Raw genomic sequence first — 27,833 nt, forward strand, 5'->3', positions numbered from 1 at the left:
GCTGCACCTCGGTGCAGAAGCCTGGGAGCTGCGGGTGGAGAGGTTTGGGAGGCGCGAGAGATGTCCACCCTGGGCTGGTGGCGCCGCCGGGCGCCAGGCGCCATGTGGGTGCGCTAGGCGGCTGTTCGCGCCGGAGGCTGCGCTGCACTGAGGTGAGGTGAGTGCGCCCTCGGCCGCCCCGTGCACCTCCTTCCGCTGGACCTTGGTGTAGTGACGGTGCTGTGCCGGAGTGGCCGTCTTGCCGCAAGCCCAAGACCCCCGCGGCAAGCCAGCGACCCTGTGGCAGGGCGGGCCGGCGGGCATGGTACATGGCCGCCCACTGCCCAGTCCGGGAGTGGGCACAGTGGCGGCCGGGCTGTGGATGGTTGGTGCCTTTTTGGGGCAGGGGTGGGCGCAGCCTGGGCTGCTGCGTTGGTGCCGCCATCTTGCGGGCCGGGGTCTGAGGGGCTGCTGCGGGTTCTCCGCGCTTTCCTGACTGGCCGGGGGTCACCGCAGCAACCCGGGGGCATTAGGGCAGACAGCCAGGGGCTCTGTCACGGCGAGTCCAGCAAGGTGGACACCAGTGCCATCCCTGTTGCCGCGGTGGAGTGCGGCTCTCGGGAGCCCTGGGCTGCCTGGACTGGGTCTGGGGGCTGCAAGAATGCCCCTTCTTGCGGGCTGCCGTCGGCCTCACGGCGCTGGCGTGCCCAGTACCCTCTGGGGGCGGGGCCTGTTTGCCGCAGTGGTGGTGGTGGGAGGGTCGAAGGCCACCAAGGTGGCAGGGCTGAGGGCTGTCCTGCCTGTAAGGGGTTTTCTTTCCCCGCCCTCTTGGGCGCTATCTTAAAGGAGGGCGGCTGAAGCTTGCGGCGCAAGCGCTGCCCTGGTTGGTTGGCGGCAGATGGGGCGGGGCAAGGCTAAAGTGACTGTGGGTGGCATTGGATGTAATCGTCTGCTCAAGCCCCACCCTCTGGATGACATCTTTTTTGAGGGTGGCTGAGGTTTGCCGCGCAGGCGCTGTTCTGGTTGATTGGCGGCAGATGGGGCGAGCCAAAGCTGAAATGACTGGGTTGCGTTGGATGTAATGGTCTGTTCCAGCCCCACCCACTGGGTGCCATCTTTTATGAGAGTGGCTGAGGTTTGCCGAGCAGGAGCTGTTCTTGTTGATTGGCAGAAAATGGGGCGGGGCAAGGCTGAAGTGACTGAGTAGCATTAGATGTAACGGTCAGCTCAGGCCCCGCCCACTTGGGCGCCATGTTTGATGGGGGCTGCTGAGGTTGCTGCACAGGCGATGCCCTGGTTGGTTGGTGGCACATGGGGCGGGGCAAGGCTGAAGTGACTGGGTAGCATTGGTTGTGACGATCTGTTCACGCCCCACCCGCTTGGACGCCATGTTTGATGGGGGCTGCAGGCCGCGCTCTCTTGGACGCCATGTTTGATGGGGGCTGCTGAGGTTTGCTGCGCAGGCGCTGCGCTGGTTGGTTGGTAGCAGATGGGGTGGGGCAAGGCTGAAGTGACAGAATAGCATTGGATGTGACGATCTCAGGCCCCGTCCACCTGGGTGCCATGTTTGATGAGGGCTGATGAGGTTTGCTGTGCAGGCGCTGCGCTGGTTGGTTGGTAGCAGATGGGGTGGGGCAAGGCTGAATAATTGGGTAGCATTGGATGTGACGATCTCAGGCCCCGCCCACCTGGATGCCATGCTTGATGGGGGCTGATGAGGTTTGCTGCGCAGACGCTGCCCTGGTTGGTTGGTAGCAGATGGGGCGGGGCAAGGCTGAAGTGACTGGGTAGCATTGGATGTGACGATCTGCTCAGGTCCCGCCCACCTAGGTGCCATGTTTGATGGGGGCTGCTGGGGTTTACTGCGCAGGTGCCCTGATTGGTTGGTGGCAGATGGGGCGGGGCAAGGCTGAAGTGACAGGGTGGCATTGGACCTAGTGGTTTGTTCAAGCCCCACCCACCTGGGCGCCATCTTTAATGGAAGCGCTTGAGATTTGCTGCACAGGCGCCGTCCTGGTTGGTTGGGCGAGGCAAGGCCCGCCCGCCTGGGCACCATCTTTGATGGGGGCAGCTGAGGTTTGCTGTGCAGGTGTTGCCCAGATTGGTTGGCGGCAGACGTGGCGGGGCAAGGCTGAAGTGGCTGCGAGTGGCATGGGCGTGATGGTCTCAAGCCCTGCCCACCCGGGCGCCATCATTGATGGGGGCGGCTGCGGTTTGCCGCGTAGGTATAGGGTTGTCCACAGGGAGGAGCGAGGCCGCGGCTGCTGTGCCTGCCTTCTTTGCGGCGGTGGAAAGCTGTGGAGTGCCACGCCCGTTGGGTTGTGTGTGCTGGTCGCCGGGCTGTTTTGCCAGTGGGACTGGCTCGGTCTCCGCATCTGCGGGAGCCAGGAGACCTGCCTAGAGAGTTTGCCATAGCGGCCGCGGAGCCATTTGTCCTCAAGGACAGGGCGACGGTTGTCAGCATGCTCGCTGTGTTTTTGGCTAACGGTGGCAGAGGCTCACCCCTTCCCCTGTTACTGCCTGACCAAGACGTTGTTCACCTCAGGATGTGTGTGGCTCCATTTTGTGTCTGGGGGCGGCTTGGCGGGGGAGCTGCGTGGCGGGTTGCGGAGGCGCCCTGCTGGCAGGGCTAAGGGCTGGGGCCCAGGACCGTTCTTCGGGACGATAGGGCTGAGAGCACCCCTACCTCCACTGCTCCCCGCCGCCTCCACGGTACTGGCTGTGCTAGCCGCGAGGGGGTGCCCGAGGTTGATTGCGCAGGCACCATCTTGAGTGACACCTGGGTCGGCCCCAGGGCGGGCATGAGGGAGGGCTGTCTCAGTGACTGGGAGCTGCCGAGCCTGGTCCACTCTGGCGCAGTGTTTGGCTACAGTGGGGCACGTGAGGGCAGTTACACAGGCAGTGGTTTGAATGACTGCTGGGTTGGTTGTAGGGCCGGGTGCAGAGGAGTGACCCGGGGGCTGCATGGCCCCGCCCACCCTGTGGCATCATCGTGGCTGGCCATTAGGTGGCAGCCAAGGTGTACTGTGCAGGCACCATCCTGAATGACAGGCTGGCTGCAGGTGCGGGCCTGAGGGAGGAGCTGCCTTGTCTTGAGTGACTGAGGGGGGCCGTAGCATGTGTGTCTTGTCTGATGGAGCAGCCTGCATTTAATGTGGCGGGTGCACTGCAGAGGCGCCATTTTTGAATGACAGCTGCATTGGCTGTAGGAGTGGGCGTGAGCCCCGCCCACCCTAGTACCTTGTGTGTTGGACGTTGGCAGGGGCAGCAGAAGCGTACTGCGCAGGCGCCATCTTGAGTGACAGCAGGGCTATTGGAGGGGGCTGAGGGGATTTCAAGGTAGGCGGGGCCGTAGAGCCTAGTTCATTCATTCTGTGTCATCTTTGCCGGCTCAGGGGTGGGGCCTGCGCGGGAGCCTTCCTGAGTGACCGCAGGCTGCACTGGCGTGCCAGCTGAGCCCTGCCCCTGCCATCTTGGGCAGCGCGCCTTCATGGCTGGTGGCGCTGGAGTTCCTCCAGGGGACGCCAAAGCCAGGCCTCGGGAAGCCGTCGGGTTCAGCTGCGCAGCCTTGGGACAGTGAGGTCCAAGGCCAAACTCAGACTTTTCAAGAGATTTGGGGAAGGGTGGGATTTGTTTTTTTTTTTTTTTTTGAGAGGGAGTCTGGCTCTGTCGCCCAGGCTGGAGTGCAGTGCCGGATCTCAGCTCATTGCAAGCTCCAACTCCTGGGTTTACGCCATTCTCCTGCCTCCGCCTCCCAAGTAGCTGAGACTACAGGCGCCAGCCACCTCGCCCGGCTAGCTTTTTGTATTTTTTTAGTAGAGACGGGGTTTCACCGTGTTAGCCAGGATGGTCTCGAACTCCTGACCTCGTGATCCGCCCGTCTCGGCCTCCCAAAGTGCTGGGATTACAGGCTTGAGCCACCACGCCCGGCCAGAAGGGTGGGATTTTAAGTGAGAAAATGGAGGAAGTGCGCTGTGGGTGTAAGATTTGGGGTCTAGGTGATTTGGAGACTCTGGTGGTGAAGGATTTTCTCTCAAAATCCTACAACTGGAGCTGGAAAAATTCAGGGCTGCAGGTGGTCCTGGAGGGAGGGGCAGTGCCTTGGAACTAGGAGGCTGCCCTGGGCAGGTGGGGGTGTGTTTGAAGGGGCTGCCCCAAAGGTAGGGTGGGTCCTTGGGATAAACTATTCATGAGCAGAGCCGCTAGAGGGCTGCACAGCTTCCAAAGCTTAGTTTGGGTAGGGACCTCCCAGCCCTAGCTCTCCTACAGAGTCCTAGAGCTCACTTACCTAGCCCTGGCTCCACCCAAGGAGATCTTAAGTCAGCCCTTTTGTTTTATTTGAGGTAGGGAAAGTGACACATATGACGCTTCCTTCCTAGCCTGTCATCATCTCTTTTTTTTTTTTTTTTTTCAGACAAAGTCTCGCCCTGTCGCCCAGGCAGTAGTGCGGTAGCGCGATCTCGGCTCACTGCAGTCTCTGCTTCCCGGGTTCAAGTGATTCTCCCACCTCAGCCTCTCTTGAGTAGCTGGGAATACAGACGCGCGCCACCATGCCCAGCTAATTTTTAATTTTTAGTAGAGCAGGGGTTTCGCCATGTTGGCCAGGGTGGTCTTGAACTCCTGACCTCAGGTGATCTGCCCACCTTGGCCTCCTAAAGTGCTGACAGGCGTGAGTCACTGCACCCATCCTTTGAATAGTTTTTAATAATCTCTTTAACCTCACCAAAATATGCTCACCTGACTCTTGGAATATAAACCAGCCCCGTAATCATGAAGGTCCTTCCCCCAGTGACCTCTAATTGATTGAACACATACTCTGAGATGCAGTGGGACTTGAACTATGTCCTACTAGTCCACTGAGAGCATGTTGATAAACCCTAAAATATTTCACATGATTTAAGGGTACCATTACCTAATAATGATAGGATAGCGGTCCTAACATAGGGATGGCCAGCGCCATAAATGGGGTTCTTGAATTAATTCCTTAATCTAGAGCCCTTGAATTGATTCCTTAATCTAGAGCCACAGGGAAGGTTGTAAGACCCCCCCAGAAGCTAACTTGAATGCTTTTGATGTAACTTTGTTGGAGAAAGTCTATGAGTACATCCCAGGGTGTGACATGGCCTAAGGGAGCTATACCCATGGCCATTCATCCTGGATGGGATGCTCTTTATGGTCTCGTTTGACCTGTGCCATCATAGAAGATAAATGTGGAACTGTTGTGGTATTGTTCCCCCCTGAGGAACCCAGCAACTGCAAAATAAACTTGGCGAATCACATTTTCTTTTCCTCTACAGCTTTGCCTTCTTGATCTTCCATCCTTCTTGGAGACGACTGGTGAGAGGAAGAGGGACTAGGTCCAAACGCTAGGTGGCTGGGTCCAGGTGAGTTGAATTTCCTCCTCAGTGCCACATCCATCTTTGAAGTGACCACCGCACTTCCTTACTCTGACACTTTCCTACTGCACACGTGTTCCACATAGCCACCCCAGCACCATTTGTGCCCTCTGAGAATACCCAGACTCTTCTGGTGGATTTTGTATTCCCTAGAAATTCTCCTTGGCCTCACACCATTTCAGTATCCTCCCCCTTTTTCTCATACTCAGCTACTGCTTCAGGCCTACTCTTTTTCTTTTACCTGGTGATTAAAGAAGCATAAGAGATTCATCCACTCATCTGTGAATATTGACCAAGTGTGTACTTTGTGCCAGGTACTGGGACATAGCCCCCATGGGGGAAAGGAAGTGTTTTCGCAGAGTTTTTAGTCTATTTGGGGATTAAAGCTGTGGAAAATATAATTGTTGGATGTATACTTTTGCAAAAGAACATCTGCTAGCAGCAGCCGACTGAATCTTGGAGAGGCCACATAGGGGCCTCCCTGAAATGGTCAAGAACGTTAAAGCTGAGCCCTGAAGGAGTGTGAATGGTGTGTGTCATGGGGAGAGTAGTCTCAGCAGAGGGGACAGGGATGTTCTTGAGAGATGCAAAGAGAGAGGAGCTGAACATCCAGGATTCCTAGAGCAAGGGAATCGTTGAGTGGCATCTGACTGAGGTAGGAAGAAGGTAAGTTGCGGCTTCATTGTGAAAAGACTTGTAATCGTGGTGAGTAACTGGGCTTGAGCTGAAGTGCATCAGGAAGCCCTTTTAACCACGGGAGTATCATGATCATCAGATTTGTGGTTTTAAAAAGATCGTCTGGTTACAGGGTGCAGAAGGGGAGGGTGGACGCAGTGGGTGTGAGGAGGCCACCTTGGGCCTGGGTGAGAGATGGTGGCTTGGCTTGTGGTTATGTCACAGGGAGGAGCGAAGTGGGTAGATTATTTGAGAGGTGCTAGGAGGGAGACTCCACAAGATTCACTTTGTCTGTTCATGGCCTGCTGACCGATTCAGAGCAGACACAGTGAGTCACATGATGTGGGAAAGCAAGCACATAGCCAGAGGTTGTCTGTTTGTTTATTTGTTAGGGGGCATTGATACTGGGCCTGATCCAGGACAGGATCATGCCAGGCTTGGAGTCTCCAGAAGTGAGTGGCATAATCCCTGGCCTCAGTGTCTACTGAGTGGAAACTACTCCCATCACAAGAAGAATAAGGATATGTTTACCAAGATAGGTGGCTAAGGTGGTGGTGGAATACTGCTTGAGGAGAAGCTAACATGACCAGGTGGGCCCTTGGGATGGGTTGGTGTATTCCTGGCCTCAGTGAATGCTCAAGATATCCATTATGGTGCTTAACCCTGTGGAGACTTGGAAACCTCCTTTGCCTGAGGGCTCGTGTTGGTAGATCCACATTTAACTAAGCTCGGGAGACTGAAACCCGTACTGACATGTGACTTGTAATAGGATGTTCTTGTTCCCACAATTCTGGTTTATTAATTCATGGTAGGAGATCAACAGTAGCGGGGACCCAGGTACTCAGCAGTGTGTATGATCAGCAGATTCTCTCCCTGTGGGCAGACCTGCATGGCAAACACAGCCATAGTGAGAAGCTTGCTTGGTGAGTGTGGAATCAGAACCAAGAGGATGTGGGTGAGCTTTCATAGCACTGGTTTGTAACACAGCCTGGTGCAGCCATGTAGTCACAGTGAAACCCTTGCTTAGGGTTACCAAGACACCACAAGCCCCTTATCTAACATCCTTGCCCTCCCCAAACTCCATTCGAGTTAGGTCTGATGAGAGTTGTTCACTATCCTGTAGATGGTTGGATGGACCATGCTTTGTGGCCTACTTTTTAGTACTCCCTCCCCTTAAAAAAATAAGATCAACCAATTATTGTTATTAGAATATAGTCAAATAATTCAGACTGTTCTGGAAGACATTTTGTCTCTTCAAAGTGGCTTTATTTGTCTCGAACCATTTTGTGCTGGTCATAAGACTGAACTCTTAGATGTTATTTCCTCTCTTTCTAAACTTTTGGGGAAATCTCTCAAGGATGGACAACGACAAGGAGATTTTGCTGCAGTGTGGTAAGTGCTAAGCTTTATGTGGTAGAAGTAAGCCCAGGATGTTGAGATTATCTGAGAGAAGCCAGCCAACAGACCAGAGGGTGGAGGTTGTGGCCTTTGAGATGGAGTTGGTGGTCATTTACTCCTTGCTCCCATATAAAATTGTTCCCTCTAAAGCCCCTGTGTCCCATATGTACTTTATTCATAGGTGATTGGACCAGACTGGATACCTTAGAGCAGTGGTTCTCAAAGAACAGCTCCTGGAGTGGTTGTAGGAATGCTTCTTTCCTGGGGAACCGCAGACCTCCTGGGTCATCCCACCTGGAAAGGTAGCTTCGTGTCTCATAAGCACCCTAGGCAACTCTTCTGCATGTCTGAGTTTGAGAACCACTGCCCTAGAAGGAATCAGGCTGTAGCATGCACTTTCATACTGAGAATTTGGATGAAGGGACACTTGTGTGTCGGGCATTTAAACTGGGAGGTGAGGTAGGCCTGGGCTGGGACAGCATCTTACTCCATGTGCATGCTGAACTAGAGAATGTCGGTCTGCAGAGAGAGGCAGGAGAATGGAGCAAACAAGAAGAGAGATGAGACCACACACCACGCTGTCCCTGAGAGACGAAGAGAGTAACCTCCTCGGTTCCTGACTTTAAAGTTCTCAATTCCAGCCCCCTTTTAATGAGGTAGGTAGAATGAGTTGGGGGCTGAATCTAGGTGCACCATGGTGAGGGACCAAAGTAAGTAAATGTCGATGAGACTGAAGGAGACTTGGTGGATTTTCTCCTGCGTCAGATGGGATGTGGGAGCCTGAGGCCAAACTGGAGTCACAGGATTTCTTCTCACACATAGTCCCAGGCGCTTTCTAGTGCATGATGTGTTCTTTAATTAAGTTCTTCCTTGCTCTGTTGAACACTGACCCATCATTTCTCTGATTAAAGCCGTAGATCTTCCCCAACTTAATGGCAAGGATGCCTGATGAGTTTCATCTTTATTATGTATTATATTAATTGTGAGATCCATGCTTTTATTTTCTACTCATTTTAATGGAATAGAAGTAAAGTGTCATAAAATATTCAAGGAATGTCATCAGTACCACCATCCAGACTTCAATGGCCATGCTGTCTTACAGCAGGCTGCACCAAGCTTATTCTGTATCCAGAGAGGTTTCATGTTTAGATATCTAGTGTAAAGAACAGATCCTTTGGAGATCAAATAATGCCAGATTCCCAGAAGCACTATTCCTGCCTGGCTGTGTAGAGGGATCCTTTATTAGTGGCCCCATCACTTGGCGCCTCTCCTCCCTCCCCTTGAAGTTGGTGACCTTTCTTTGTCTCCTGGCCCAGAGTCAGCTAGCCCTTGTGTGCTGCTAACTGCTGTTGGCTACTACTTAACACTGAGTCCTGCTCTGAAGAGAGAGCAGAGGGAGATGTGGAAGCTTTAGTAATGAGGGGTGTGTGGGAGCCCACCTTCAAGGCAGGAAGGAGGTGGATTTGCCCTGTGGCCAGAGTTCAGTCTTGAGCCATGTGATGGCTAGACAGCTGTCAGTGAAGTGAGGATTTGGGTGTGGAGCTTAATGCCTACTAGCCCCCTCCATGGTACAGTCACTGGAGAGGGGAGGTACAGATGGTGACCACAGGGTACCCTCGGAGGGAGTGCTTAAGGGTCAGAGGGAGATGGTATTATGGGGACCCCAGCAGGAAAAGGGGAGGGCCTGATGTGCTGTAACAAGCTGAGCAGGAAGGAAAACACCCTAGGAAACAGTCATTGAATTTACTTCATTTTTGTATTTAGTTTTTTTCCTGGTTGGGAAGTTAAAATAACATTTTAAATAGAGATGGAAAAAGAAACAGAGACTTGTTGTTGTTAATCATTTATTCTGATTGATTTCCCCTATTTTATAAATAGTCTTAGTACAAGTGTATGTGAGTTTTCTTCCAGTGTAGTTTGTATGTACTACCATATGTTTAACTCTTTTTTGCATACATGAGATCATGCCATTTATCAAACATTTCACACTCAAGGTCTCCGTCTATAGCTTTGCTTTCTGAAAATCGCATTATATTCCATTGTGTGGACATTATCATTCTCTGTGTACACATAAATGGGAATATTTGCAGTAAGAACAACATATGTATAGATTTTAAGATTTATTGATAGCAACTAACTTAATCAGTAGGTGTGGTTTGCAGTTTCTATGGTGAATGTTTTGCAATACCTGAATGTAGTGCTGTTTTATTTTTATAATCAGAAAATAAAGCCGTAATATTTCTTGACAACACGACTTAATGGTTATGTAACATTTTGCTAAATACTTTGTTTTCATTCCTTGTTTAATGAAAATTGAGGAGGGATGCTGATTTTTTGGGTGCACTAACTTACTTAGAACAAAGTATGTTTGTCATTGGCCCTAGTGGCCTTAGCCTTCCAGAAATGTGTAGGTGAAATACCTAATTTCTTAGGGGATGCTCCATGCCAGCAGTGGTTACATCGGCCTTTCCTAACGTCAAAGGCCAACTCTAATTCTAGAAATGCATGCTTGAGTAACCAAACACTGAAGTGTCAACGGTCCTGTCATGGCCTTTTTGTTAAAGTTATCCTTTGCCATTTAGTTGTAAGAAAGTTCCTAGTTTGTATTTAAATAAGGAATCCTTTTCCAGTCCTTCATTGTACATGAAGTCCCCATGTGTCTGTAGACTTTCACACAGTTGAATTCTGGACTCTGTTGTGTCCCAGTGGTATATTTGTCCTTGTGCTTACTTCCTTATTGGAAAAAACACTTTATTTTCGTGTGTTGGAGTCATTTTACAGACAAACCACCTCCCACTCCATATAGGCCTTATGCAGGGTTGTCTTGATATTCTTGTACATTTATTCTTCCAGAAGAACTGGATTATCGGTTTGTCAAAACTCCCCACATCAAAATAAAAAGGAACTTTTAAAATGTGATACACATGTCTTCATGTATTTATTTCAGACTTATTGCCCTTCTGTAATTTGTTTTGTTTTGTTTTGTTTTTGGTGATGTGGTCTAGTTCTGTCACCCAGGCTGGAATGCAGGGGCATGATCTTAGCCCACTGCACTGTCCCCCTCCCAGGGCTCCCCCTGCATCAACCTCTCAAGTAGTTTGGATTACAGGCGCATGCCACCACCCCTGGCTAATTTTTGTGTTCCTCTGTAAACTTTTGAAATTTTGTTTGAAGTTGCAGATAACTTTGTTAAACTTACTTACGGAGATTGATTTATTTGTTTTGCTATTAATGGGAATTATTTCTCTTGCTGTATTTACTCATAAGGTTTTGTAGTTCAAAATAATGCTGTCCCCATGTTTATACTTTTATCTTCAGTTGCACTAGCTAGGACTTCCAGGGTTGTGTTAAATTGTAATTGTGATGTAGCTGTCCCTTCCTTGTCCCCACTTCCAGAGGAACACCTTTAGGGTTTAATAATGTGCTTGTTTGCATTTCTTTGAGATAAGTATTATGCTTAGATGGTCTCCTGTGTTTACTCTGCTAAGAATTTATGAGAAAAGGCTGTTGAAGTTTGCAAATGTTTTTTAACTTGAAATACTGCTCATGGGCTCCCCTTCCCCTTTCATCCTTTATATAACAGTTTACCCTTATGTGACATCCTCCTTGTATTCCTGGAATAGCCTTTCAAGATCATAGGCTATTATTTGGACTTTGTTAGATTGGGTTTGTCAAATGTTTTTGCATCTATGTGCAAATAATGTTTATTGAACACCTATAAAAATACAGAGATGAAAAAGGTAGCAGAGTCCTTGCCCATGGGGCCTTGCAGTAGGGTATAAATACAGGTGCTCTGTTGTTGTGTTGGATTCATACATCTTCAAGGACAGCTCTGATTAATAGGCTACATTTTTATTGATGGCCCGTTTAGGCCATCCTCGGGCAGACTGACTCCTCAGCCTTAATGTTTCATTTGATAGCATCAGGCAAGCCTTTAGACCTTTCTTTTCTCTCAGCACCTGCAAACACATATCTTCTGTTTTCTTCAGTGGTAGGCGTGGCTATTGCCATGGAGAAGCTGGCCTGGGGAAGTGGGGGCTGAGTGGGTAGAGCAGTTATGCTTTTGATTGGCCAGACTCGCTGTCACAGAAGGTCACCTGGGATCTGATCTTCCCCAGGCAGGGTAAGGTAAGTATGTGGCTCTGGCAGGTGCAAATTCAGCATCTGGCCCCTTTGCTAGTTGCCCTTTGGGCAGCAAGTAGAGGGTAGGGTTCATGCCTGCACCAGCCAGCTTCTCTACACCCTCACTAGCAAAAATGTTCATCTTTTAAACATGTGCCCATTCGACAGGTCAAAAAAATGTTTATTGTAATATTTTACATTTCTTTGATTTCTGATGTTAATTAAGCGGCCTTTATTATCACTAATTTTATGAACTCTGTGTATTAGTGTTGTTTATTTTCATATTGGGCTATTTTTCCTAATGCCAAAAGCCTTTTACATTTCAAATATTAACTGTCATCTATGTTATAAAATACTTTCCCCCTCACTTTTTGCTTTGTTTTTACTTTGGTTGGTTTTTATAGTGCAGAAAAGTTGGGCCCATCTTTATTTTCCTGTCTCCCACGTGGTGGCCTTTCAGTGGTCTCTGGAGCCTGGACTCTCTGGCCTGCTGCCTTCCCTTCCTTTGGGATTCTTCTTCCCAGCAGAGCATTATCTATGTTGTGCTGTCTGTGGTGTCTCAGTCCTGTGGAGAAGGGCAACAAGGGAATAGTCCAGTCGCTAAGGTCTTCAGGATCAAGGCATTTGCACTGGATAGTGCCCAAGCTCCATGGGATAACTTACAAGAGAGAGCGCGGGAAGGCAGTTTGCATAGGGAGGGAAGTGGGAGCCCATCACTGAGACGAGTAAACATGAGTTTACCGCAGTTACCACATTAATTTCCAAGTGATAATGTCTAATTGAGACTCTGAATAATGGAAACACCTTCAGTTTTCCTTTAGACTTTTTTAAATTAAAAAATTTAAACTTGCTTTTCTTTTAAAACAAAGGGAGAAAATTTTGGTTGCATATGGTTTTTTTTTCTTCTCTGGAAGTAAAGCCAGTAGGTAGTTTATGCTCCCAGACCTTGATTTCTTTCCCATATCGCCCTACTTAGTTGCACCAGTTGTGCTGTAAGTCATCAAAATACGTAATAAAACGTAAATGCTAGCAAAAATGCTTTAAGGGAAATATATAGCTTTACTTGGTTACGTAAAAAAGAGGAGAGTTTGAAAATCTTTACGTTTAATAAATGGAAGGGGGCAGATAATAAAATAAAGACAAGGAAATAAATGAACTAGGTAAAGAAACAGTAAGAAAGGAATGTCAAAACAGAAAGCCGATTCTTTTAGACAGATGAGATCTTTGATGAGATTGATGAAGGGCAAAAGAACATACAGTAGCATCAAGAGGCTCAGTGGTCACTTGTCACTGTCTGAGGGGAGAATGTCATATTACCTAGAGTTGAGTACTTTTAATATTTTTGAGTGGTCTTCCATTTTTTACATGTTGTATAGTGTGTTTTAATGATTGTGTTAAGGGAAGAAATGTTAGGGGAGGATTTGCCCCAGCTCCTACTTCCCTTTTCATTTTTGCTAATAAACGTGCTGACATCTGATTTTAGTACTGGCTAGGGCCTTGAACATTTCTCTTGTGCCTTGCATTGGGCAGATAAGTCTTTTTAGGTATCTTAGTTTATTTCAGCTTCACGATTCTGAAAGGGATGGAGGTGCTGTTATTCTCATTTCTCGGATTACAGAGACAGACTCTAGGGCATAAGACAAGTTACCCACAGTCACCTAACAAGTTAGTAGCAGATCTAACTCCTCAAGAGTAGGTCTGTGTGAAGCCCAGGGATCGTGCTTGTAACTGCTGTGCTGAGGCCAACTTTGTGCAGTTGTTTGTCTATTTCCTGGCGACTCCCATATCCCAAAGCATTGTTGATGCCTCTGGTAGGGTGACCTCCACTGCTGCCTGGTCCTCAACTTCTGGGACATGTGTATATCTCCTTATGATCTACAGTTCCCTGAGTACCGACGGTCACAGGCTGCCGTGTCTTTCCCGTTGACTCATGTTTGATTCCTCCAGTGAAAATTTTACTTAGAGAAATGCTGCCTCCAAAGCACTTGTCTGCCACCACGCCTAAGAAGTCCTGGGCCCCAAATCTGTATGAGCTAAACAGTGACTTGACTAAGGAGCCGGATGTCATCATAGGAGAAGGTCCAACTGACTCTTAGTTTTCTCGTCAGAGGTTTCGGAACCTAATCTATGTGGAATTGCTGGGCCTCGGAAGACCCTGGTCAAACTCCGAAACCTCTGCCTTGATTGGTTGCAGCCAGAGACTCGCACCAAGGAGGAGATCATCGAGCTCTTGGTCCTTGAGCAGTACCTGACCATCATCCCTGAAAAGCTCAAGCCTTGGGTGCGAGCAAAAACGCCAGAGAACTGTGAGAAACTCGTCACTCTGCTGGAGAATTGCAAGGAGATGTACCAACCGGAAGGTAAGAGTCTCCACAGGGTGACGGTGGTCGGTGCAGGCCTCAGGCGTGCCCTGCGGCTCTCAGCCTCCACACTTCCGACATGGTCTGGGCTGGATCACTCTCAGTCCTGGGCAGCGGTGGGGGTGTCCCGTGTACTGTGGGATTGAGCCGCATCATGATTTTCTGGATGTGACCACCACAAGTGTCTCCACACATGCCCAGGTATCCCCTGGCGGCCACAACCGCCCTGGCGCAGAACCACCATCCTGAGTCAGGAGAGGGAAGGGAGACACTTCTGTGGAAGGGAGAAAACGTCTTACGGCTCCTGCCCTTTTGGTGTGGCGCGCTAGGAGATTGCCTTCTGGTTATTTGTGTCTGGGGTGAGGTCGGGGTGCTCACAGCCACCACGCTCCCCTCAGTTTTTAGTCTGTCAGGAGTGGTTGGAAGCCACTAAAGGGTTTTGAGCTCAACAGTGTCAGGATCAGGTCACTCCAGCCGTGTGTGTGTGTGTGTGTGTGTGACGGGGAGATGCAACTCAGGGATTGGGGGGAGCTATTGTGAGAATATGGGCCAGAGATAGTAACCAGGTCAGTAGTAACCAGGTGACTGGTGTCCTCTCAGACGACAACAGCAGTGACGTGGCCAGTGACGACGACATGGCCCGGAACAGAGGAGAGTCCTCACCACCTCACTCAGTCCATTCTTTCAGTGGTGAGTACCTATCCCCCTGGTCAACCATGGGCAGGCGCTGCCAGATGCTTCCAGGTGGAGACACGGTGGGTTGGGGCCTCCATGAAGATGCCCCGCCATCCCCGAGTGGTCAGCTTCACTCAGAGATCTGAGGAGAGGGTAAAGTAATTGATGGCATAATGAGATATTTTTATATCTAAACAGACACCTTAAATACTTAGTTTTGTTTTATTCAACGATAAAATATTTAAAGCTATTTGGAATTTGCAACAGGCTGCTTCCAGCTGTACCCCAGCCTCCCCAGGAGGGTTCATTAAAGATGCTTCAGTGAGCTTTTATAGGGAGCACTGCTTTCAGGGAGGGTGTGTGTGTTGTTTTCTTGGGTTTTGGTTTTTTTTGTAGTAGAATGACATGCACTTTAAGATTGGCTGCCAGACAGTAGACGGTGTGCAATCCATTCTCCTGAATGTGGACTCAGCCCCTTAGAAACTGGGAAGCCAGCAAAGAGTCTGAAGTGGGGGTTAGCCACTGGACTGAGCTTTGGAACTTGCTTGGAAGCAAGCCCCACCTGCGCAAAGCCTGCAGAATCCATGTTGCGGGTATATGATAAAGAAGGGGCCAGATGAGCCTGGGAATCTGGAGCTCTCTGTTCTGGATCCATTTCCTTGTGGGAAGAGGGTAGCATCTCTTTCCAGAGGGGTGTTTGTGCACATGCAGGGGAAACAGGTGTGTCGAAGTGCTTTGTTAACCACTGGAATGTCTCACCTGCTCAGGTGATCGGGACTGGGACCGGAGGGGCAGAAGCAGAGACATGGAGCCACGAGACCGCTGGTCCTACACCAGGAACCCAAGAAGCAGTGAGTCTTAACCACTTTCTTTCTCAGTAGGAGATATAGAGCATGTGCTGTGCACAGGTTCAAGGGGAAAGTGCCAGGGCCTCGAAGTTTCTGCTGCTCCATTTGGACTGTATTCTGCTTCCCCAAAAGTTTAGTCTGAGCCTCCTATTGGTGGAGTTCCACTCAGTGCCACCAGCACAGGTTTCACCACATAGACCTGTTGCCTTCTGAACTATTTGCTCAGTGTTCTTAAGCTGGTGCATTTTTTAAAAAAGCTAGAAGTTTCTGTATGAAAGATTATGCTACTCTAAAAATTGAAAACTAGGCTGGGTGCAGTGGCTCACGCCTGTAATCCCAGCACTTTGGGAGGCCGAGGCGGGCGGATCATGAGGTCAGGAGACTGAGACCATCCTGGCTAACACAGTGAAACCCCGTCTCTACTAAAAATACAAAAATTAGTGAAAACTAGGCTGGGTGCAGTGGCTCACGCCTGTAATCCCAGCACTTTGGGAGGCCGAGGCGGGCGGATCATGAGGTCAGGAGACTGAGACCATCCTGGCTAACACAGTGAAACCCCATCTCTACTAAAAATACAAAAAAATTAGCCGGGCGCAGTAGTCCCAGCTACCCAGGAGACTGAGGCAGGAGAATGGCGTGAACCCAGGAGGCGGAGTTTGCAGTGAGCCGAGGTCCAGCCTGGGTGATAGAGCGAGCCTCCGTCTCCAAAAAAAAAAAAAAAAAAAAAATTGAAAACTAGTATAAAGTGCCATAGGCAGAAAGCAGAATGAAAAACACATTATAACAATGTTGTTAACTAGGAATGTCTGCCATGACTTCTTGCAGTGTTAGGGAAGTGCCACTTCTGAGCACCAGGCCTGAGATTTGAAAGGGAATCAGTCGTCACACCAGTGTGTTGTTGGTGTCCGTACTGCTGGAAATCATTTCCTCTTCTTCCTGGGCTTGGAGAGCCCTGCTGTGGGCAGCAGGACACCCCTACAATTGATCAGGAGCGAGTGACGTTTAGTGATGGTTCACAACACATTAGGCATTGTTCAGAGACACGACCCTGTGGGACGGTGTCTCCGATGCCATTTCCCTGTCACACATTGCAGCTGGGGAGACCCAGAGGTTGTGCCCGAAGGATGAGGCTAGTGGGCACCGCACTGGACCCACACAGCTTGGGCACAGTCTGAACCACCTGCGAGACTGGGAGCAGGAGGACGAGGCAGGGCCGCTGGCCCTGCTCTGGGTCTGGGTTTTTGTAGGGCCACTGGTTTTATGGGACTCCTCGGAGGCTGCCACAGAGTGCAGAGAAGAGAAAGGCACTTGCTGTCGTCCACTCACACCCCAGCCAGTTTCATAGTTGAGTAGGACAAACCTGGGACCTGCAGGATGGACTGGGCCCTGCTTCTCGTTGATGCCTTTTCTCTTCCCAGGGCTGCCTCCGCGGGATCTTTCCCTTCCTGTGATGGCGAAAACAAGCTTTGAAATGGAAAGAGATGATGACAGGGACTCCAGGGCTTATGAGTCCCGATCTCAGGTATGCTCAGGTTTCCTGTCTTTCTAGAAAGGCCATCTTCATTTCGTGGCAGAGATGCCTTTCTTTCCTTGGATGTTGTGTTTATTTATCTGCCCCCTAGAGTCCCACCTGGGGTGAGAGCCCCAGCCCTCCAGGAGGAGCCCAGGCCCATCCCGTAGGTGACAAGTAGCCCAGGCTGCTGCTGGCTGTCTGTGTCGTTCATGTGCTCAGAGGAGCTCCTGCCCCTCAGCATGTGTGTCACTTGGTAGGTTGGTCACATTGCCATTCCCTACAGGGCCGGGGAAGCAGAGTGACTGTGGAGGTATTTCTGGTCCTCAGGAGGGAGCCAGGAAAGCTGTGGGTCTGCAGAGTAGACTGGCCAGGGAGAACAAAGGCTCTGGAGCTGACAAGAGCTGGGTTCAAAGCCTGGCTCTGCCACTTGCTAGCTGGCCTTGGGCCATTTACTCAACTAAGCTGAATTTCAGTTTCCTCATCTGTAAAATGAGTATGGTGATTGCTCCCAGGGCTGCTGTGAAAAGTCACTCATACACATACATAAAGTACCTGGCACATGGTAGGCATACCATTAAATGTTATGGCAGTTGTGGTTTAAGAGGCAGCATGTGCCAGGGAGATTCATGAAGGGAAAAAAAATGTGGGACTTGAGCTTGTTTTTTAGGAAGGAGGAGAGGGGTCACTTAGACATGGTGGAGCGTGGAGGAAGGCCCCAGCACTGACTGGACTCAAAGAAGGGAGGAGCCATTGGGCTGAACCTTCCTTTCCTTCATGTATCAGTACCCACCCCATGTCAGATAGCAGGCCTAGGCCCTGGGGGGCACAGCAGTGAGCAACATAGAGAGGGGCCCTGCCCTGAGAAGCTTTTGACAGTTGCACAAATAAATATTGACACAAATGTTGTATATACTGCTAATCGTTCTCAGTGCCCTCAAGAAAAAATAGAGAGTTAACAAGAAATTATAACAAGGGCCTTTATTTGGATTGAAGGGAAATGTCTTGGAGGCATTAACAGTTGCCGTTTAGAGCCAGGAGCAGGCTGGGTCAGGTGTTGTGGGAGGGGACCCCAGGCATTAGGGAGAGCTCAGCTAAAGTTGTGGGATAGGAACTAAACAAAGGGCCAAGTGACTGGGATACAGGAAGAAGGCTGCAGGCATGTGTGGGCCTGGCCATTGGTATCCTGGTAGTTGGGCTTTGTCTCGTTTTGCTTTTTAAATGCCCTTCCTTGACAATCTGTGAAGAATTGGCATCTAAGCCCCATGACTGCATAATCAAAAGTCTGGAAGCTACTGATTCCTACTGATGCAGTATAGTAGTAACCCCAGCAGCAAATGACAAATTACATTTTGGAGGTGTACAAAACAGAAAATTCTCTCATCTTTTAGCATCATGTGTAAATCTCTTAATTGTTCACATGTATGGATCATGTTGTGAAAATTACATTGTGCCATACTAGCATTGTTTTCAGAACAGCATCTCTTCCGTTGAACTTGATTGCAGTTTGTATACATTAAGATGTCATTGTTGATTATAAACACGAAGTGAACAACCAATGTAGGGCTGCCCACTTGCCTAGATTTTAATTTCAAATCAAAGTGTGCTTTTTCTTTCATGTGAGAAAAGAATTTTATCTGTGAAGCTCTGCTTTGTTTCCTTGCCCTACTTAGTTTTTGTCGTTGTTTTTGCTTTTTTGTGGCAGGACACAGGCAGTGCATAAATAAGGCTTCCCTCTTAAACCCAGATGCCCGTACCTCTTTGTCTTTCTTGATATATACCTTGTTCAGCAAACCCTCTTTTTTTACTACATTTTTCATGTTGCTGCATGCCTTTTCCCAGCAATAGAACTATGGTGGATTTAATATCAAAACATATGTATTTCCTTTACATAATTTTTCTTAATATTTAAGCAACACATTACATTGCCGAAAATCCTCACCCACAGTATTGCAAAGCAGATAAATGCACTTCTCCCCATTTTACAGGTGAAGAACCTGAAAGAAAGGTTCAAAAAGATTTCCGTTCCCAAGGTTGCACAGCTCATAATTGGTGCGATCCTCCTTTGACCCAGATCTCTGTCTAGCTCCAAAGCCTGTGGGCTTCCCATAGCACCGTCTCCCTCCTCAAGTCTCTCTCCAGCCTCAGTGCCATTCTTCCTGGGACCATGACTCCCTGAAACCAGTGGTGTTCTAGTCAGCCCTCTGGCAATAAGCAGAGGTCCTTTAGGATCCTGGTAGAAGGTTCTCCTGAGTAATGCGAGGAATTTTTACATTCCTTTTTAGGTAAATGTCCATTAAAACAGAAAAGGCAATTATAAAAATGCCCTCGGGGCTTACAGTTATTCCTGGGTTGTTTGAAAATTCTGCAAACTGGAAACTCCCTCAGTATAGCCGTGCTATGCCATGGAGAAACTAGGAGGGAGGTTTAAGTCACATCCTGACCAGACGTCTGCCTGAATGTGTGTGTCTTCTTTCTGTTCCCTGAGTACTCCATGCCTGTTTGATATTTAGTCTGTTTAAGTTTTTCCACCAATCCCTTTCTCTATGTATCATAACCTCACCTGCTACTTAAGGCCCAACCTGCCCTCCACAAACCTTTGCACACTGTTCAGGCCCACCCTGAACTGTCCCTCTACAAAACCCGTTTAGTACTTATTATCTGTACCCCAATTTATTGTTTATTGTTCTCTAATTGTTTCATGAGTCTTTTCTCTCCAACCAAATTGTAAGCTGCATGAGGGCAAGGAATATGTGTCATGCGTCTTTGGGATCTGCCTCAGAGTGTAGCACCAAGGTAGGTACGACGTAGGCCCCTAGTAACACTTGACTTGGATCACTCAGAACCCCAATACCGTGAGCACTTACTATATAACTTCATATATGTAGCTCCCATGTCGCCAACATTATTCTGTCTTTGGATGTCGGTGGGGACAGACTCCATTGAGAGGTCTGTGTTTGCTGTTTTAGGATGCTGAATCATACCAAAATGTGGTAGACCTCACTGAGGACAGGAAACCTCACAACACAATCCAGGACAACATGGAAAACTACAGGAAGCTGCTCTCCCTGGGTAAGCAGCTGCTTCTCAGTCACTCCCAGTCCAGTCGTTGGAGCATTTTGTCATCTTGCCCCTTTTTAAGCTGGATGTTAGAGTCCACATTAATATATTTGGACTTTAAGGGTAGTAAGAAATCTATGAAAGATTTCAAATGAGGGAGTAAATGATGAAATTTGTGTTTTTAAGAAATGCCTCTGGCTTTGTGTAAAGATATATTGTACAGGGTGGGGACAAACAGGGACATGCTTCTTGCTACAAGAGTTGATACCTTTTTCCAGAGTGGTAGCACTGGAGGTTTTTAAGTAGACATTCAGGATGGAATCCTGAGTTCCCATGTGGACTTCCCTGGAAGACATCTAGCCCAAGTTGGTAGTGGGCAGTTGGCTGTCCTGCAGGTCTATAAGGCCATAGGGCCTCGAGGGAGCGGGTGGAGGAAGAGCAGTCGTGAGGTAAGAGGAAGAAGGCCAGTGAAAAAGAGGACTTAAAAAGTGGTTACAAGGGCTGGGCGCGGTGGCTCAAGCCTGTAATCCCAGCACTTTGGGAGGCCAAGATGGGCGGATCACGAGGTCAGGAGATCGAGACCATCCTGGCTAACACAGTGAAACCCCGTCTCCACTAAAAAATACAAAAAACTAGCCAGGCGAGGTGGCAGGCGCCTGTAGTCCCAGGCTACTCGGGAGGCTGAGGCAGGAGAATGGCGTAAACCTGGGAGGCGGAGCTTGCAGTGAGCTGAGATCCGGCCACTGCACCCCAGCCTGGGCGACAGAGCGAGACTCCGTCTCAAAAAAAAAAAAAAAAAAAAGTGGTTACAAGAAGGTGAAGACTAAAAGACAATGCACTAATTTCAGGGACATGTGAGGTCTTTGTGCACATTTCCGAGTGGAGTCAGAAGAATTACTTACAGATTACAATGGATTAGGGAATAGATAGCAGGGAAATGAGACAGCAAATGTCTTCTGACATCCAAGGAATCAGATATGGGCCACCTTATATTTAGAGGCTCAGTGAAAGATGAAGATCAATTTATGGGGATGAGTCTTGGTCCTCAACTTGAATTTGAGGCACCATATTGTCCTTGTGACCAGGAGTGCAGCTTGCTGAAGACGATGGCCACTCCCACATGACGCAGGGCCACTCATCAAGATCCAAGAGAAGTGCCTACCCAAGCACCAGTCGAGGTAAGCAGGAGGCACATCCCACAGAGGAGCCACACAGCCAGTAAGATGCTATCAAGGAACCTTCTACACTTTGCATTCCTAAACATCACAGAAGGGTGCACCCCTCCAAGTCCCACTGTCCTTCCTGTGGGGACTAAGGAGTATTTACATTTAGGGTTTCTTTCCAGGTCTAAAAACTATGCCTGAAGCCAAAAAATCAACCCACCGGCGGGGGATTTGTGAAGATGAATCTTCCCATGGAGTGATAATGGAAAAATTCATCAAGGATGTGTCGCGCAATTCCAAATCGGGAAGAGCAAGGGAGTCAAGCGACCAGTCACAGAGATTCCCCAGAATGTCAGATGCTAACTGGAAGGACGTTTCATTGCACAAGAGGGAGTCAGTGATCCAGCAGAGGGTTTATGAAGGGAATGCATTTAGGGGAGGCTTTAGGTTTAATTCAACCCTTGTTTCCAGAAAGAGAGTTCTGGAAAGAAAGAGGCGCTATCATTTTGACACGGATGGGAAGGGCTCAATTCATGATCAAAAAGGCTGTCCCAGGAAGAAGCCCTTTGAATGTGGTAGTGAAGTGAGAAAAGCCGTGAGCATGAGCAACCTGAGCAGCCTCAGCTCCCCATCCTTTACCGAGTCGCAGCCAGTTGATTTTGGGGCAATGCCATATGTATGTGATGAGTGTGGGAGGTCGTTCAGTGTCATCTCAGAATTTGTTGAGCACCAGATCATGCATACTAGAGAGAACCTCTATGAGTATGGTGAGTCCTTTATTCACAGTGTGGCTGTCAGTGAAGTTCAGAAAAGTCAGGTTGGAGGGAAACGTTTTGAATGTAAGGACTGTGGAGAGACCTTCAATAAGAGTGCCGCCTTGGCTGAACATCGGAAAATTCATGCTAGAGAATATCTTGTGGAATGTAAGAATCAGGAGTGTGAGGAGGCCTTCATGCCTAGCCCAACCTTTAGTGAGCTTCAGAAAATGTATGGGAAAGACAAATTCTATGAGTGCAGGGTGTGTAAGGAAACCTTCCTTCATAGTTCTGCCCTGATTGAGCACCAGAAAGTCCACTTTGGGGATGACAAAGATAATGAGCGTGAACGTGAACGTGAGCGCGGGGAAACCTTTAGGCCCAGCCCAACCCTTAATGAGTTTCAGAAAATGTATGGTAAAGAGAAAATGTACGAATGTAAGGTGTGTGGGGAGACTTTCCTTCATAGCTCATCCCTGAAAGAACATCAGAAAATCCATACTAGAGGGAACCCATTTGAAAATAAGGGTAAAGTATGTGAGGAAACCTTTATTCCTGGTCAGTCCCTTAAAAGGCGTCAGAAGACTTACAATAAGGAGAAGCTCTATGACTTTACAGATGGCCGGGATGCCTTCATGCAAAGCTCAGAGCTCAGTGAGCATCAGAAAATTCATTCTCGAAAGAACCTCTTTGAAGGCAGAGGGTATGAGAAATCTGTCATTCATAGTGGACCCTTCACTGAATCTCAGAAGAGTCATACTATAACACGACCTCCCGAAAGTGATGAGGACGAGAAGGCATTCACCATTAGCTCTAACCCCTATGAAAACCAGAAGATTCCCACTAAGGAAAATGTCTATGAGGGGAAATCATATGAGAGGTCTGTTATTCATAGCTTAGCCTCTGTGGAAGCTCAGAAAAGTCACAGTGTAGCAGGGCCCAGTAAACCAAAAGTAACAGCAGAGTCTGCCATTCAGAGCTTCGATGCTATCAACCATCAGAGAGTTCGTGCTGGAGGGAACACCTCTGAAGGAAGGGAATACAGTAGGTCTGTTATCCATAGCTTAGTGACTTCCAAACCTCCAAGAAGTCACAGTGGAAATGAATTGGTGGAATCTAATGAGAAGGGAGACTTCTCCATTTATGTCTCAGACCTTAGTGATAAGCGACAGAAGATTCCTGCCAGAGAGAACCCTTGTGAAGGGGGCAGTAAGAATCACAACTATGAAGACTCTGTCATACAGAGTGTATCCCATGCCAGACCTCAGAAAAGTGTTCCCGGAGAGGGATCTGGTGAATTTAAGAAGGATGGTGAATTCTCTGTTCCCAGCTCAAATGTCCGTGAATACCAGAAGGCTCGTGCTAAAAAGAAATACATTGAGCATAGGAGCAATGAGACCTCTGTAATTCACTCTCTACCTTTTGGTGAACAAACATTTCGCCCTCGAGGGATGCTCTATGAATGTCAGGAGTGTGGGGAGTGCTTTGCGCATATCTCTGACCTCACTGAGCACCAGAAGATTCATGATAGAGAGAAGCCCTCTGGAAGCAGAAACTACGAATGGTCTGTCATTCGCAGCCTGGCCCCTACTGACCCTCAAACAAGTTATGCCCAAGAGCAGTATGCTAAAGAGCAAGCGTGGAACAAATTTAAGGAATTCAGACAATTTTTTGCTACCAGCAAAGACCCGAACACACACCAGAAAATCTATGACCAAGAGAAGTCTCATGGCGAGGAGTCTGAAGGTGAGAAGACCCGTGGGGAGGAGACCCACGGCGAGGAGACCTACAGCGAGGAGACCCATGGCAAGGAGACAATGGAAGACCCTGTCATTCAAGGCTCAGACATGGAAGACCCGCAGAAGGATGACTCTGATGACACAATCTATGAATGTGAGGACTGTGGCCTGGGCTTTGTGGATCTCACAGACCTCACAGACCATCAGAAAGTCCACAGCAGGAAGTGCCTGGTTGACAGTCGGGAGTACACACATTCTGTAATTCACACCCATTCCATCAGCGAGTATCAGAGAGATTACACTGGAGAGCAGCTGTATGAATGTCCAAAGTGTGGGGAATCTTTTATTCATAGCTCATTCCTTTTCGAGCATCAGAGAATCCATGAACAAGACCAGTTGTATTCCATGAAGGGGTGTGATGATGGTTTTATTGCCCTCTTGCCCATGAAGCCACGGAGGAATCGTGCCGCAGAGAGGAATCCTGCTCTTGCTGGGTCGGCCATTCGATGCCTTTTGTGTGGACAAGGCTTCATTCATAGCTCTGCCCTTAATGAGCATATGAGACTTCACAGGGAAGATGATTTACTGGAGCAGAGCCAGATGGCTGAGGAAGCTATCATTCCAGGCTTAGCCCTCACTGAGTTTCAGAGAAGTCAGACCGAAGAGAGACTCTTTGAATGTGCAGTCTGTGGAGAATCTTTCGTCAACCCAGCAGAACTTGCAGATCATGTAACTGTTCATAAGAATGAGCCTTATGAGTATGGGTCCTCCTATACTCACACCTCATTTCTTACTGAGCCCCTCAAAGGAGCTATACCATTCTATGAATGCAAGGATTGTGGTAAGTCCTTTATTCATAGCACAGTCCTCACTAAACATAAGGAGCTTCATCTGGAGGAAGAAGATGATGATGATGATGAAGCAGCAGCTGCAGCAGCAGCAGCCCAGGAAGTTGAAGCCAATGTCCATGTTCCACAAGTAGTTCTGAGGATTCAGGGGTCAAATGTAGAGGCTGCTGAGCCAGAAGTGGAGGCTGCCGAGCCAGAAGTGGAGGCTGCTGAGCCTGAGGTGGAGGCGGCTGAGCCAAATGGAGAGGCTGAAGGGCCAGATGGAGAGGCTGCAGAGCCCAATGGAGAGGCTGAACAGCCGAATGGAGAGGCCGAGCAGCCAAATGGGGATGCCGATGAGCCAGATGGTGCAGGGATTGAAGACCCAGAAGAAAGAGCTGAAGAACCAGAGGGAAAAGCTGAAGAGCCAGAGGGAGATGCCGACGAGCCTGACGGTGTGGGAATTGAAGACCCAGAAGAAGCTGAAGATCAAGAGATTCAGGTGGAAGAACCATACTATGATTGCCATGAATGCACAGAAACCTTCACTTCCAGCACAGCATTCGGCGAGCACCTGAAAACTCATGCCAGCATGATCATATTTGAGCCTGCAAATGCCTTTGGGGAGTGCTCAGGCTACATCGAACGTGCCAGCACCAGCACAGGTGGTGCCAATCAAGCTGATGAGAAGTACTTCAAATGTGACGTCTGTGGGCAGCTCTTCAGTGACCGCCTGTCCCTGGCCAGACACCAGAATACCCACACTGGCTGAGGGCATGGGGTAAAGGTTAGAAAACCTTCACCTAGGACTTGACCCTTACCAAACCACAAAGAATTCAAACCAATCCATGATAATGTCAGTAGGAGACTTAACCTTAGTGTGTTACACACCTGACTTAACATCTCCAAACTCATAGTGAAAAGAGAACGAATGTGGAGATTCCAGTCTTAAGCTTTCCCCGTCAGATGTCAGTGTCTGCATGTGGGAAAGCCACAGCACACATCTTACCTTTCCAAGTAATCAGATTGAGAAAACCCTATGAGTATTCCATACTACAAAGGTTGCCCAGACCAACTGTGAATGACACTTGTGTAATGTATATATAGTGTTTCCCGAGGTGTATATAAAATAGCAAATTACGGCAGAACAGTGATCACATATATTTGGATTTAATATGATATACAGTTACAGTTTACAGAGGTACCTTACCTGGTACTCTGAATTTTTTTTTTTTTTTTTGGAGGAGGAAGAGAGCAACAAATTTGAATATACTTGTAAGTGTCTTAGATCCCAAGAAAGATTTATTGTGCATTATTTGAACCCTGTCAGTATCTTTTTTGAGTAATTGTTTTGTTTCTTACCCTTGAACAGTCTTGTGAAGGTGTGGGCATGATAGATAACATGTCTTTTACTCTTGCTGTTTGAAAAGAGAAGTACTTTAGCTTCTTTCTGCAGCCATTTCATCTGCACCAACACTTTGGAACCTAATACTGTATAAGGCTTTACAATATACGGATTGACTTTTTGTGACCCAAATTGATTGGTTCCCACATTGTTATGTTTGTTGAAGTGGTTGTCATGCAAAAATATTACAAGTTTGTTTTTTGGATTTTTTTTTTTTTTTAAACCAACTCAGTATGTGTTTGATGATAGTGAATTGATAAAACCCGAAACGTTTCCCTGTAAATCTTACATCTTTGCCTTTAAAGAATGGGTTACAACCATCACTAGATCACAGTAGTGCCTAATGAAGGTTGAGAACCGTAGGAGAGGCTCTCATTCTGTAAATAATGATGCAGGCTAATGACCTTTCATCACTTCCTTTGTGCGCTTCCTGCCTTAAGTGACAAGTAGCAACATGGCTTGGGTCCCCTGTGCAGCACCAGCCTATGCTGCCACAAGTCAGTTTGCACCCTAGGTGCCCAGGAGCTAGTATCCTTAGATCTTTCTATCGCTAACTTAATTCTCTTTGTTATTTATCTGACCCTCTAACTCCATGTCTAACTTGCATTAAAAAGAAAAAAAATTGCTTTCTTTACAGTCAACCCAAGCTTAACATGGACTCAGGTTCCCCAGCAGCCTTAATTTGTTTTGTTAACATCTGTTCCTTCTTTTTCAGCTCTCCTCGAGTATTTCTGAGTGTCGTGTTCATCTAATCTTAGTATTCCTTTTAATCACAAATTGACCTCACAGCTTGAGGTTTCCTGTGTCCTGCTCTGTGGACTACCTGTGCTCCTTTGCTTCCCCTCCCCTTGCATAATAACTATATTAAGAGATTTTTTTTTGGCCTTGAGTTGGCTGGAAAAAAAAAATTTAAATTTAAAAAATTTAAAAAAAAAAGATTTGCAAAATGTAAGTGTAGATCATTTGAACAAGCAAACTTAAAATACCCACTGGGGGAAATGTGTCTGAATCTTACTCTTCTGGATCTGCAGGATTAGGGCTTGGAAGTATATCAAAGATGCAGGGAGTGTCAACGTTTAGGAAGATTGTAGAGCTGAGAGCAAGAAGCAGAAATGAGTAAGCCAAAGAAGGGAGTCCTAATATATCACCAGATCTAGGAGGGGAGAGAAGACAGACAGAAGAAAACACCAGAGGCAAGAACTGTGGAAGGCCAGGTTGCTGAGAAGGAATTGAGTGGGGTGTCCTGAGCAGTTTGGAAAAGGAGCCTTTGATGGTATGGTGTAGGTGAGAGCTGGCTGCATAGGAAGACCTGAGGTTGGAAGGGGCATCGGGAAAGCTGAGGGGCAGTGAGGTGTACTACATGGGAAGAGGACTCTTGAAACGAGAATCAGTGTTGATGTCGGGGTGAACTTTGTGGGTTCGTTACTTGGTGTTAACATTGTTGGCTGTGGTAGACCCTTTTCAGAAAGCACCTTGCCATAAGTCAGGGTGTCCGTTCCAACCTTAAGTTAGTGAAAAGGTAGTAACAAATGGTAAACAAGAGAGTGATTGCTTAAATCTATCTGTGGACACTTAATGCAGCTGTTTAAAAATGATAATCACGAGTTAGGTAGCAACGTGGAAATATATTTACAGAATATTAAGCGGAGAAAGCAGGACATGAAAGTATATTTATACTGCAGTTATAACTGTTTAAAAATATATGCTTATAGTCAAAAGCTGTTGTGGTGGTGGTGTAGGCTTATAGTTGAGCATTATTTTCTTAAATTTCTTGAATGTTCTTTATGGTAGTGTTACTAAAAAGTTTATGATCACATTTTCATTGTGAATATAATTTGAACTCATTATCACACACTTGGAAATTACAGAAAAGTGGAGGAAAAAAAATCATATTCCCACCATCCAAAGACAGATACAGTCT

The 27,833-nt window shown here is 47.9% G+C and overlaps 1 protein-coding gene across 1 annotated transcript; it reads left to right on the top strand.

The window, feature by feature from the left end:
• Nucleotides 1-10: 10 nt before the first annotated feature.
• PEG3 (paternally expressed 3) lies at nucleotides 11-27,613 on the top strand. Its single transcript, XM_011932413.1, is given in 10 exon segments — nucleotides 11-157; nucleotides 5,277-5,363; nucleotides 13,452-13,703; nucleotides 13,706-13,930; nucleotides 14,531-14,620; nucleotides 15,373-15,456; nucleotides 16,872-16,975; nucleotides 19,933-20,035; nucleotides 21,109-21,201; nucleotides 21,369-27,613. Coding segments are annotated over 8 exon segments (4,776 nt in total). The 5' UTR covers nucleotides 11-157; nucleotides 5,277-5,363; nucleotides 13,452-13,537; the 3' UTR covers nucleotides 25,280-27,613.
• Nucleotides 27,614-27,833: the final 220 nt, after the last annotated feature.

The sequence above is a fragment of the Colobus angolensis genome, unplaced genomic scaffold, assembly GCF_000951035.1.
Source record: "Colobus angolensis palliatus isolate OR3802 unplaced genomic scaffold, Cang.pa_1.0 Scaffold96, whole genome shotgun sequence".
NCBI classification, from domain to species: Eukaryota; Metazoa; Chordata; class Mammalia; order Primates; family Cercopithecidae; genus Colobus; species Colobus angolensis.